The sequence below is a fragment of the Lynx canadensis genome, chromosome B1 (assembly GCF_007474595.2).
Source record: "Lynx canadensis isolate LIC74 chromosome B1, mLynCan4.pri.v2, whole genome shotgun sequence".
NCBI lineage: Eukaryota > Metazoa > Chordata > Mammalia > Carnivora > Felidae > Lynx > Lynx canadensis.
The window spans coordinates 146,115,566-146,127,471 of NC_044306.2; the positions used below are offsets into that span (position 1 = coordinate 146,115,566).

The 11,906-nt window shown below is 39.3% G+C and overlaps 1 protein-coding gene across 3 annotated transcripts in view; it reads right to left on the reverse strand.

The window, feature by feature from the left end:
• MTHFD2L (methylenetetrahydrofolate dehydrogenase (NADP+ dependent) 2 like) overlaps positions 1-11,006 on the reverse strand; it is a 139,139-nt gene extending 128,133 nt beyond the window's left edge. Inside the window, exons 1-2 of one of the 3 annotated variants that reach the window (XM_030313680.1) lie at positions 10,837-10,880; positions 8,967-9,000 (exon numbers count right to left, since the gene is read on the reverse strand). Coding sequence is in view for 2 of the 3 variants with exons in the window: in XM_030313681.1 (XP_030169541.1) it covers positions 8,895-9,000; positions 10,837-10,979 (249 nt within the window). In the remaining variant the exon portion in view is untranslated. Of the gene's footprint in view, positions 1-8,887; positions 9,001-10,836 lie in introns of those variants that run through there. The other 2 variants (XM_030313681.1, XM_030313682.1) reach the window with 2 other exon arrangements.
• Between the last annotated feature and the right edge of the window lie 900 nt (positions 11,007-11,906).

An 11,906-nucleotide genomic window follows, 5' to 3' on the forward strand; every position in this document is an offset into this window, starting at 1 on the left:
GTCTCCTGCCCTTTCCTTTTTTCCAGGTTATTTCAACGAACACATCAAAGCACACCTGATTGAAGCTCCAAACATTCCACCACCATGAGCAAAGAGAAGCTTTGCAGAGGACTGATCAGTGGGATAGAGCAGCCAAATACACAACAACAGAGAGGATGTGACACATTCCAAAAACACCTCCTGAAGGGCCAGGCCCTGGACAGTGTGTGACCCATTTTTAATATAGTAGTGTTCACATGTACAGGATACATAACCAGCTATTAAAACACATAAAAGACAAAAACCTACCCAAAATGATGAAACAGAAGAATTCTCCTCAAAAGAAACTCCAGAAAGAAATGACAGAGAATTGCTCAAAACAGATATAAACAATATATCTGAACAAGAATTTAGGATAATGGTCATAAGACTAATAGCATGAGACTAAAAGCATAGAAGACAGCAGAGAATCTATTGCTGCAGAGATCAAAGACCTAAGAAATAGTCACAATGAATTTTTTAAAAACGCTATAAATGGTATGCAAAATAAACTAAATACAGTGACAGCGAGGATGGGAGAAGCAGAGGAGAGAAAAGGCAAAGAAGTCAAACTTTCACCCTTCGCAGATGACATGATGGAAAATCCAAAAGACTCCACCCAAAAATTGCCAGAACTGACACAGGAATTCAGCCAAGTTGTAGGATATAAAATCAATGTACAGAAATCAGTTGCATTTCTATACAACAATAATGAAGCAACAGAAAGAGATATCAAGGAATCGATCCCATTTACAATTGCGCCAAGAACCATAAAATACCCAGGAATAAACCTAACCAAAGAGGTAAAAGAAATATATGCTGAAAACTATAGAAAGCATATGAAAGAAACTGAAGAAGACACAAAGAAATGGAAAAACATTCCATGCTCCTGGATTGGAAGACCAAATATTGTTAAAATGTCAACACCACCCAAAGCAATCTACACATTCAATGCAATCCCAATGAAAACAACACCGCATTTTTCACAGAGCTAGAACAAACAATCCTAAAATTTACATGGAACCACAAAAGACTCCAAAGCGCCAAAGTAATGGTAAAAAGAAAACCAATCCGCAAGTATCACAATCCTGGACGTTAGCCTGTAATACAAAGCTGTAATCATCAAGACAGTACGGTATTGGCACAAAAACAGACACACAGACCAATGGAATAGAATAGAGGACTCAGAAATAGACCCACAAATACATGGCCAACTAATGTTTGACAAAGCAGGGAAGAGTATCCAGTGGGAAAAAGACAGTCTCTTTAGCAAGTGGTGCTGGGAGAACTGGACAGCAACGTGCAGAAGAATGAAACTGGACCACTTCCTTACACTACACACAAAAATAAATTCAAAATGGCTGAAAGACCTAAATGTGAGACAGCATACCATCAAAATCCTACAGGAGAAAATAGGCAGCAACCTCTTTGACCTCAGCTAAAGCAACTTCTTATTTGACATGTCGCCAAAGGCAAGGGAAATTAAAGCAAAAAATGAACTATTAGGACCTCATCAAGATAAAAAGCTTCTGCACAGCAAAGGAAACAATCAACAAAACTAAAAGACAACTGACAGAATGGGAGAAGATATCTGTAAGTGACATATCAAATAAAGGGTTAGTTTCCAAAATCTATAAAGAATTTACCAAACTGAACACTGAAAAACAAATAACCCAGTGAAGAAATGGGCAGAAGACATGAATAGACACTTTTCCAAAGAAAACATCCAGATGGCAAACAGACACATGAAAAGATGCTCAATATCACCCATCATCAGGGAAATAAAATTGAACCCACACTGAGATACCACCTCAAACACGCAGAGTAGCTAAAATTAACAACTCAGGAAACAATAGATATTGGCGAGGGTATAGAGAAAGGGGAACCCTCTTGCACTGTTGGTGGGAATGCAAACTGGTGCAGCCACTCTGGAAAACAGTATGGAGGTTCCTCAAAAAATTAAAAATAGAATTACCCTATGACCCAACAATAACACTACTAGGAATTTATCCAAAGGATATAGGAGTGCTAATTTGAAGGGGCACATGCACCCCAATATTTATAGCAGCACTGTCAACAATAGCCAAATTATGGAAAGAGTCCAAATGTCCATCAACTGATGAATGGGTAATGAAGATGTGGCTTTATATGCAATGGAATACTACCCAGCAATGAAAAAGAATGACATCTTGCCGTTTGCAACAACATGGATGGAATTGGAGGCTATTATGCTAAGCAAAATAAGTCAGTCAAAGAAAGACCGGTATCATGAGTTCACTCAGATGTGGCATTAGAGAAACTTAACAGAAGACCATGGGGGAAGGGAAGGAAAAATAAGATACAAATAGAGAGGGAAGCAAACCATAAGAGACTCTTAAATACAGAGAACAAACTGAGGGTTGATGGGGTGGGGAAAACGGATGATGGGCATTGAGGAGGGCACTTGTTGGAATGAGCACTGGATGTTGTATGTAATGATGACTCACAGGAATCTACTCCTGAAGCCAAGACTACACAGTATGCTAATTTGACAATCAATCAATCAATCAATAAGAAGGAAATGAGGGAATATGTCATGTGGCTATGTGTACAAAATACTTCTAGGCCAAGGGGAGTGCAAAGCAAGTACAAGGGACTCTAGGCAGGAGCATGACTAGCATGTCTGATGAATAGCAACGCCAATGGCTGCAGTGGAGACAAGTGGGCCAGGCCAGGACATAAAACCAAAGAAGTCACTGAACTTGAGATCACATAAGGTCCTGCAGACTTTTGAAGGGGTATTGGCTTTTACTGAGCTAGAAAGCCATTTGATGATTCTGAGGAGTGCTATGACCCGATTTTCATGATTCAGTAGCTGGTTAAATGTGGAAAACAGACTCTGGAAGCAAGGGGCTTAGAGTCATGCAGCTATAGACCAAGGAAAAGTAAGAATTTCCAGCAAGAAGATGCAGGGAGAGCACAGCTCTACAGATACTTTCATTTCAGACTTCTAGTCTCTGAGAGTCTGAGGATCCATCCTGTTGCTTCAAACCATCTAGTCTGTGGTACTTTGTTTACAGTGGCCTTAGTAAACAAATACATGCATAATCCTAATTTAAAATATTCAAATTTGTGGGAAGAATCTTTTGATGGAGCTGTTTTTCATCGAATAGATTTGTATTTTGGAATGCAATGGCATAGAATTGAGAAGACCTGTATCTACTGTATCTAAACATGGCAAGATATTAGAAAAGTCATAAATAGCAACAACTTATTTGATGACATGTAACAAGTATTTGTCAAAGAAAGGTACTCTGAAAGGAGACACTAAAACAGCAACTGTGAAAATATTTAGGCTAAAATATCTTCACATTTCAATATGAAAAAAATCTAGAATTGAGACCATGTTCCATTCAGCAGTTTGCTCTGAGCTTGCCAGGTGCTTTGGTATCTGTAGGGAAAGCACTTTCTTGAAAACTAAAAATACTATTGTCTAAAGAAAAAAAATAATAAGGTTTGCAACTTAAAAAAAAACTGCAGCAAATTTAATTTTAAAATTAAGTGTAAGATCTTTTTTTTTCCAGAAAATGATCACTATCGACATATTAAAGATAAGGCTAGGAAACCGATTCAAGTATATGTACCAAGAATTCAGCATGTGTTAAAAGTTAGTAATCACATAATTAACATAAAAATTAAATATATTATTATAAAATTAAGATCAAAATTTTCAATTGTCTAAATGCATAAGGGTATATAAATTACCACTTAAAATGTGAATTTTGAAGATACTTTTGAACAGGACTCTTTATAGGTCCTAATATATTTACAAATCAATAAATATTCCAAATATGTTATTTTCACTACTTTAACATCTTTTTCCTCCTAAAAATGTGGTTTGGTCAAAAATTATAGCCACATTGCCATTACACACCAAAAGGGCAATTTGACTTAGGTATTTTTCACCAGTTGCACCCTGTCATTACTTGCTCAGGCAACATTTCCTGAAAAGGCAATGTTGCAAGTGACCCCCAAAGAAGGCAGGACATAGAGCTCTCTGTTTCACCATTCTCCCCTCATTGCTGGGCTGGTACTAACATGTGACTTCATTAAAAAACAGTAAGTCATAGTGGGGGGCGTGGTGAGCAATAAGGGCAGGATAATGCTGTATAAATTACTTCCCCCAAGCCAGAAGTCAGTCCTGGTTCACCATTAATAGTGTAAAAGGAGATTTCAAAATGGAGCAAGCGAGCCTAACTCAGTCTTTTCACAATCGGATGGAAAAGCCACAAGGGAGGAGGAATTTATGCAGGTCATCGTTGGAGGAACTATGAACTTTTTGTCAGTTACAAGCCCTCTGCCTAGACTTCACTTCCTCCTCACCCAGACACCTGAATTGTTCCATTCTTTACTTTGGAAGAAGCCGATGGGGTTTAACAAGCATCAATCCCTTATTTGCATATTAACCCAACCAATCCAAATTAACCTAGTTTCAATCTCTGTTTTGTATCAAGGACCCAAATAAGAGCTGCACTTGTGACTTTTAGTTTTTGTAACTCTGTCCCCTCTTTGTCTTCCTCCAAACAGGAGTCAGATTTCTACCTGAATCTGGGTTTCCCAAACTGCAATTCTAATTGCCCAAATAAATGTCTATTTGCTTACATTTCCAGTGACAGGAGCTAGAATATGGTAGCACAAGTCACTTAACGGCTCTGAAAGGAATGCAATTTCCTCATCTATATAATGGAAATGTTCTCTGTTTAACTTACAGAAAAGGATTTGGCTAAAAGTTGACTGGCTGATTTGCAAAAATGCTCTTTTAAGTGACAGATGGTGCCAATACTCAAGTACCCGACAGCAACAGGAGACCAAAAAGCCACCATTTAGTGTTGTTTCCAGGAGCCTGTTTACTCACCCATATTTTCCAGGAAGTAAACTGTAACCATCCTAATCTATGGTTACTAGAACTAAATAGTATTTAATTAACTAAGGCAAAATAGTAAATAGAAGGAAAAAAAAAACTCACTACTTTTCCTGGGTATCAAAATACTCCTTCACAAAATAGTAAAATAACAAATAAAGTCCACCCAGATCGAGTGTATTTAATTTGTATACTTGGCATCTTGTGTTCTGCATCTAGGTTTCAATCTCATTTTCAGCCACAGCTGTAATTAGAGCTGCAATGGACTGTTTTATGATCTATAAAGATGAAAAGTCTAGTACAATCATTAGCAGTTAAAATTTCTCTGGTCATACCATAGCTTAATCACTGTGTATTTTAGGACTCCACTGGAGATTTTGAGTTTGAAATTAATAGAAATGAAACCCAGGGAACCAGGCAGCAAAATTATATATGGAATAAAACCAATCACTAACTACTAGGAGCCTTTGAAGTAAATAAAATGTTTTAAGTGAATGAATACTTAGGAATGTTAAGTTTATGGTCTTTTACAATCATTTCACTTCACATCCTAAATACTATACTTACACCTTAAAGTTATTTTATCAGAAATTACGCTTTATAAGTCAATAAGAACATACCTAGAGCAAGTTCTTTTCATCATGCATAATCTGTTATTCAATTTTCAACTCAACTCTTCAGGACCCTAATGTGTAAATCAGAACATCAGTAGCTACCTAAAACAACATCTATGCTTTTCAGAATCTTAGATGCTAAGTTTGTAACATAAGAACCCTTGGGCAGTCTGCTCAATCACAGGGACAACTTCTCAGAACAATCTTTTGAATGTTTAATATAAAATACACGTTTATAAGGAAACCAGTTTTACTGAAATATTGTTCTCACTTTTTTTTAAGCATAAATAACAGCATGTAGTGGCAGGTCTAATAACTACCATAATAAAGCAGTGGTTGTGTATGATATTTTGAGATCTTTGCACCAACTCTGTAATATTAAAGTATCTCCGACTTTTATTGGCAATATCTGAAATACTGCTAATATTACTGTGGTTTGTTGCCAACATTCACAACTGAAGAAAACGCTAAATTTGTTAGAGGTTAGTGATGTCCTATCTAAGTTATGGATCCCCTAAAATCTATCCAGAAAGTCTCAGGTTAAGAAATACCCTTCATTAGAGGAATCTGACAAGATGATTTTTTTCTGACAAAATATTTTTAAGATTTATATGCAAAATTAGCTTTCCTGATTCACAAAAGTTCTACAACATTTGATAAATGTTTTCAAAAAGAGGAACAACAATAGTGATATGTCAACAATGCCAAATTACTTATAGAGCAAAGCACTGGGTAGACCATTCAGGTTCAAACCCCGTCTTCACCATTTATTTACTGTTAACATGGGCAAGTTATTTAATTTCTCTAAGCTTCAATCACACAATCTACTAATTAGTAATACTAATAGTCTACTTCAGCTGTTGTGAGGATAAAAGGATATACTTATGCAAAAAATCTCAGCACAGAGTAAAGGCTCACTAAACACTAATAAGAATTTATTTTTCAACAACACACTGGATTACTTAAAGGCAAAATGATATTCATCGCAGGTTTTCATAACCAAAGTGGGGACGAGACATCTAATTTAAACTATATATACCCTAACTTTAGAATTATGAATCTTTGGATAGTCTTTTGGTTCTAGGCACACTCTGTAACGTAATTACAGAAACCTACATAGATCATTTTCGGATCATTAAGTGAACAAACCTCATTGGTATGATGTTGACAAGACCATGACCTGAATCTGAGAATACATGATTTCCTATGTTCTAAGAACTAGACATTAAACGATAGCAAGATGGTTATGTAAGTTATGACCAACAGACTTAATGTAATAGAATGTAGCCAATAAAATGTTAGTAAAAACAGTAGCAACACAGGAATGCACTGATGTAATGTTAAGTGGAGTAGCTGGATAATACCCAACCCTGAGTTCTCAGACACTAATTTAGGGTTAGATTATGTTCCATTCTGACCACAAAATTTCCTACCTTTTAGGTGTATTTTTCTCTGGTCCAAATTGCACTTCTTAATAGTTAATCCCATTTATTCTAATCATTAACTTATCCCACTCAATTGACATTTCAAATTTCTCCCAAGTGCCTCCCTCCCTCTACCTCCCTCTCCAAGCCAAACTATCTTTAAAAACTGTCATCGGCTCTATGGAATTCCGTTAAGAGTCTGTGACCATGGAAAATTAAGTGTTTTTGTCTTTTTCCTACTGTTTTTATCATCCCATCAAGGTATTAACATGAAAAAGATAACATTCGAAAAAGAAAGATTCAGATCATTAAAGAAACTGCTAAATTATCCCTAAAACCATGACTAAGTAACAAGATCTGAGATTAATAGTAGTCTTTTTTCATCTATTGATCCATTTTAATCAGAAAACTTGATTTTGGAGATATTACATTAGAACACATTATCTCTGAACAGCTGGGATACAGACATAGAACTCAGATATAAGATAGTAAATGGTGAAATATTTAGATTCTAAATTTAAAGTGACACTGAGAACTGCTCAGAAATCAATACCGTAGCAACAGCTATCTCATTAAATAGGTAAGGCATTAAGACAGGAAAACCGCACAATCACATTTTCCAACAAAATAGGATTTTGAGAAACTGCTTTTGCTACTCATTGGAACTCTTATCCTAGTTGAAATCAGTCTGTGGAAAATCAGCTTTAGTAAAGGTCCTAACTGGAGTCTGGGTCCTTCAAGCTTCCCACGAGGGTAAGAGGACCTTTAAATCAAATAATCCTATTGCAGAGATGGAAACACTGAATAAGTACTAGAGGGGAGAATCTGAATAAAAATGAACAGCCTTACTGATAAACTTGAGTCTGTTTTTCAGTTATTAAATTCAACTCCCCCCTCTATGAGCCATGAATATTCAACTAACATAAACCAGTATCTTTTACTAGCTTCAAAATGCTGGCCTAGCTGCAAAATTTATAAAGCCATTGGCAACAAGACATAAAGAAAGGTGAGGTTTCTGTCAAGAGCTGTAGGCTGGTACACACAATTTTACAAATGCTAAATAGCATTTTAGCAGGAGGGAGTGCCAAATTATGATTTTACGATTTTAGGAAATCACTTTGCAATAGGATAAACGCTTAGGATACCCATTTAATTACAAAAATGAGTTCAGGGGGGATGATCTAAAGCAGCATTTGGGAAGTCCCTGTTTCAGGATATCTGCAAATCTGCTTTGACCGTGGCATTAACGTATAAGGTCTGTACCTTCCCCTCCAAATGGGAACCGCTTCTGCCTAGCTCCATACACGGAAAGCACTGGGCCAAAGACTCATGTGGTATTTATAATCCGATGACATGTTGAGTTGTACACTCACACAGCAAGGCAAAATAGTACAAACTTAATCACTAAAATTTTTTTTATTTTTAACTTTTTGGCTGTTTAGGTAATTCATTTCAAGGAACAATAGTGGGCAACAAATAGAAGGGCTTATTTATTTCTTTGACAGTAAATATATTTTCTTCCAATTAATAATATCTAATTTCTCATAAGTTACTAAGAAAAAAAAACTCACTGTAAATTTTAAAAATAAGAGAAAACTTAAATGATACTTCAAGATTTTATAATTTTCAAATTCTGTCAAAGATTACTTCTTGAAATTCCAATTAAAAAAAACTTAAGTAAAAAAGCATTATATGTTCCGCTATCATAGGTATCTAGTCAAACATATGAAAAAGAATCAAAAATGTTTTTTCATTTTCATTTAAAGCTCCATAGAGCTCAGAAACTAATAAATCTGTTAATTTAGAAGAGTCAATACTGGGGAAGGAGTTTATCAAACTCCAAGATAATTTTCAGTAAAAATAACACTAAGGCTCAAATTTCAAGTCAATAGAAATGATATCAGATATAAAGCACATTCACTACGAAGAACTAGACAACTAATAAGTAGCTATATATTTTAAAAAAGATGACTGAGGATGGGGACAAGTGGGGAGGCAGACAGTGGCGACCTCTGGAAGATGGAATCTCTTCTCTCTGCTGGTCCTAGAAGAGAAAAGAGACACCAATAAGCATCAACACACTGTCCGAATTCCTCCCCACCCGAGACCCAGCAGTCCACAGGTGTTTCTCAACCTGACAGCCAACTTCACCTTCACAGATGGTATTCAGTGCCAAGAGGAAGTCAAAAACACCACCCTATCCTAACTTGATTAGAGCTGCCTTAAGAAAAATAAAGACTATCCAAAGTACTATTTATAGCTGTTATCTATATCAAATGGGGCCTAAAGCAGCTGGGTTGAAAGTCATACTCCTTTTTATTAAGACTAGCTTTCCAAAACTATTGCACTCAACTATTTTAAATTATAAAGAGACAATTAAATATAATCTAAAAGATCTGAATTATCCCTTTGCTTGCACACATTTGTACGAAGCAAGTGGCTACAAGCAGATGTTTGGGTTATAACCGTTGTGACTCTCAATCAACGCCCATGGAGAGGATTGGGGTGATGGGTCCCTTACACCAAGTTGACAAAGGGAAATTCAACAACTTATGTAATTTGGAAAAGATTATCCTCACTCCGCAAAGCAGCTCTAGAACAAATGAAACTCAAAACATAATTACCTAGAGTGACTAGAGTACATAATACCTTCAATTCTGCAATTCAAACAGCATTCTACAGAATCTGCTTTCCCTAGGGAGTACAGCTGGTAATTCCGAAACAACTGGCAAATCCTTGCAGAGACCATACAGCTTTCATAACCAGAACTCAGAATCAGTTACTTTCTCCTATCTTTGTGGAAGAGCTAATCACTGGAAACACGTCTAGAGTAAACCCAATATGAAATATTCTTTATTATTTTAGTCACTCAAGACTGAGACAAATATATGTATAAAATGATGAGTTAATCAATTAAAATGAAATAAGTAGTAGCTATGTTTCCACATTATTACTTTCTTCCAGGTATTGTGCTGCTCACTGGGGATGCAAAAAGATAAGTAAGATACAATCTCTGAGCTCATAGAAGTGCCGTGAACGTGCAATACTGGAAGCCTGAAAGTCTGAAAGTCTGAAAACTGAATCTCTTGTCGACTCGCTGGCTCTGGGTCAAGGGAATATATTTTTAGATTCTTAAGTCTAAGTCTGCAACTCCAACAAGTAGATGACGGCAACGCGAAGAGGCCGGGGCACCACGGTGTAGAAGAGTTAAAACACGTTTCGTACGCGCAGTGTACTAGCCGGCAACGGGGTCCAAAGAGATGCAATGATTCTAAGACTGACTACTTCAATGTTAAGATTGAAGAAGTTCAGGAAGCACCACACAGAAAAAGACTGAGAAATCAAGATTATGTTTGATTTTGTGAAATCGCTACGAATTTTAGGGCTGAATGAGACCTCGGAGTTCCCATCAACAAAGGAATTCAGAATCCCAAACACGAGCAAACCATCTGAACAATGCCCACTCCTTTGTTTACAAAGCACAACAATAACCAAACCAAAGCAACCGCTAGAAACGTGCAGACCACCTGTTTTTCGGGCACCTTTCCTGAGGGCCTCCAATGTCTTCCTAAATCACTCCACTGTACCTGCTGCAAAGTAAGAATATTCTTGGCGCCAGAGCCCAAAGCCGACCTCGTCCGAGTTGCCCGACTTGAGGTCGACGCGACCAGTCCGCGAGGCCCGCAAGGTCAAGTTCGGAGCCTAGGCAGGCCTCGCCCCCCAGCCCTGCGGAGGCGCGCGGCCGCCCGAGCCGCTGGCCTGACGCGGGAGAGCTCGGCCGGCGCCAGCAGCCCGCGCCTCGCCGCCCCGCCCGCAGCCCGCGGCTCCGCACGCGCGGGCACCCACACCCGAAGGCAGCGAGCGTTCGGGGCGCTCGTACCTCACGCCGCTGCTCCGAAAACCCCGGGACGCGCAGCCGGCTGCTCCCGGCGCCCCCAGGGGCAGCACCACGCTCCCGCCGAGCATCAACACGCGGCCCAGGCGACGGCGGAGCAGGGAAAAGCCGCGGGCCGGCACTGCCATGGCCGCGAATCGCCGGCTTCCGGACGGAGACTCCACCTCCCGGCGCTGCGGTCCTCGCAGCTGCAGGCCGGGCTCCGCCCCCACGCGGCCGGGCCGGAGAGCGGGTCCCTGCGGCAGCCGGTTCCGGGCGCCATGCCGGGGCGGGGCCCGGAGCCAAACTCAGGGCTGGGGGCGGGCCCGAGACACACTGGGAGGCGGGGCCAGGAACCAAGCTCTGAACGGGACGGGGCAGAAGAAACTCCGCGACTGGCAGGAGCTGGGCGGAGACCCTGGCCGCGGGCTGTGCGAAGTGGGGGGGGCGGGGGGACAGTCTGAGACTGGTGGCTTGCGATGTGGCTTCTCACCCACCTGACACACCTTTGATCTTCCCATAGCGAGGACACAGGTAAGGCGTCTAAAGTAATCACTCCAAGCAGCATGCCTTCTTTTTCCCTAGCCAGACTTCCGGCCTGCCACCTCCGAGGCTATATGATTTAAAGCCAGAAGGATGTTACTGCTTGTTTCCTACCCCACTTAGTAAGATCTTGGGATATCTGGGAGCTGGAGAGAGAAAAAAAAAGGTGTGAGTGTGTGGAGGGAGGAGGGGGACCTGGCTGAAGAAGGCCTGAACTTTAGAATTTCTGTTGTTCTACCTTATCTCCATATTTGGAAGGAAAAAATCATTTTCCAGAGTTTATGACCAAGTTAACATAGCCTGGGAACCTGCATTGTCTGGTGAATGGACAGCTACTGAAAAAGCAAAAATATCAACTACCTCTGGAAAAGTAAAAATCAGACTGGCCATTCACTATGCTGGGATATGTTAAAAGGTAAATTGAAGCAGACTTTTAAAAATTAAGAGTTTCTTTGAGCAAAAAATCAGTTTGAACCAGGCAGCATCCAATCTAGCAGATAGAAAGGCACTCTTGAGAGCTTTACAAAATAAAA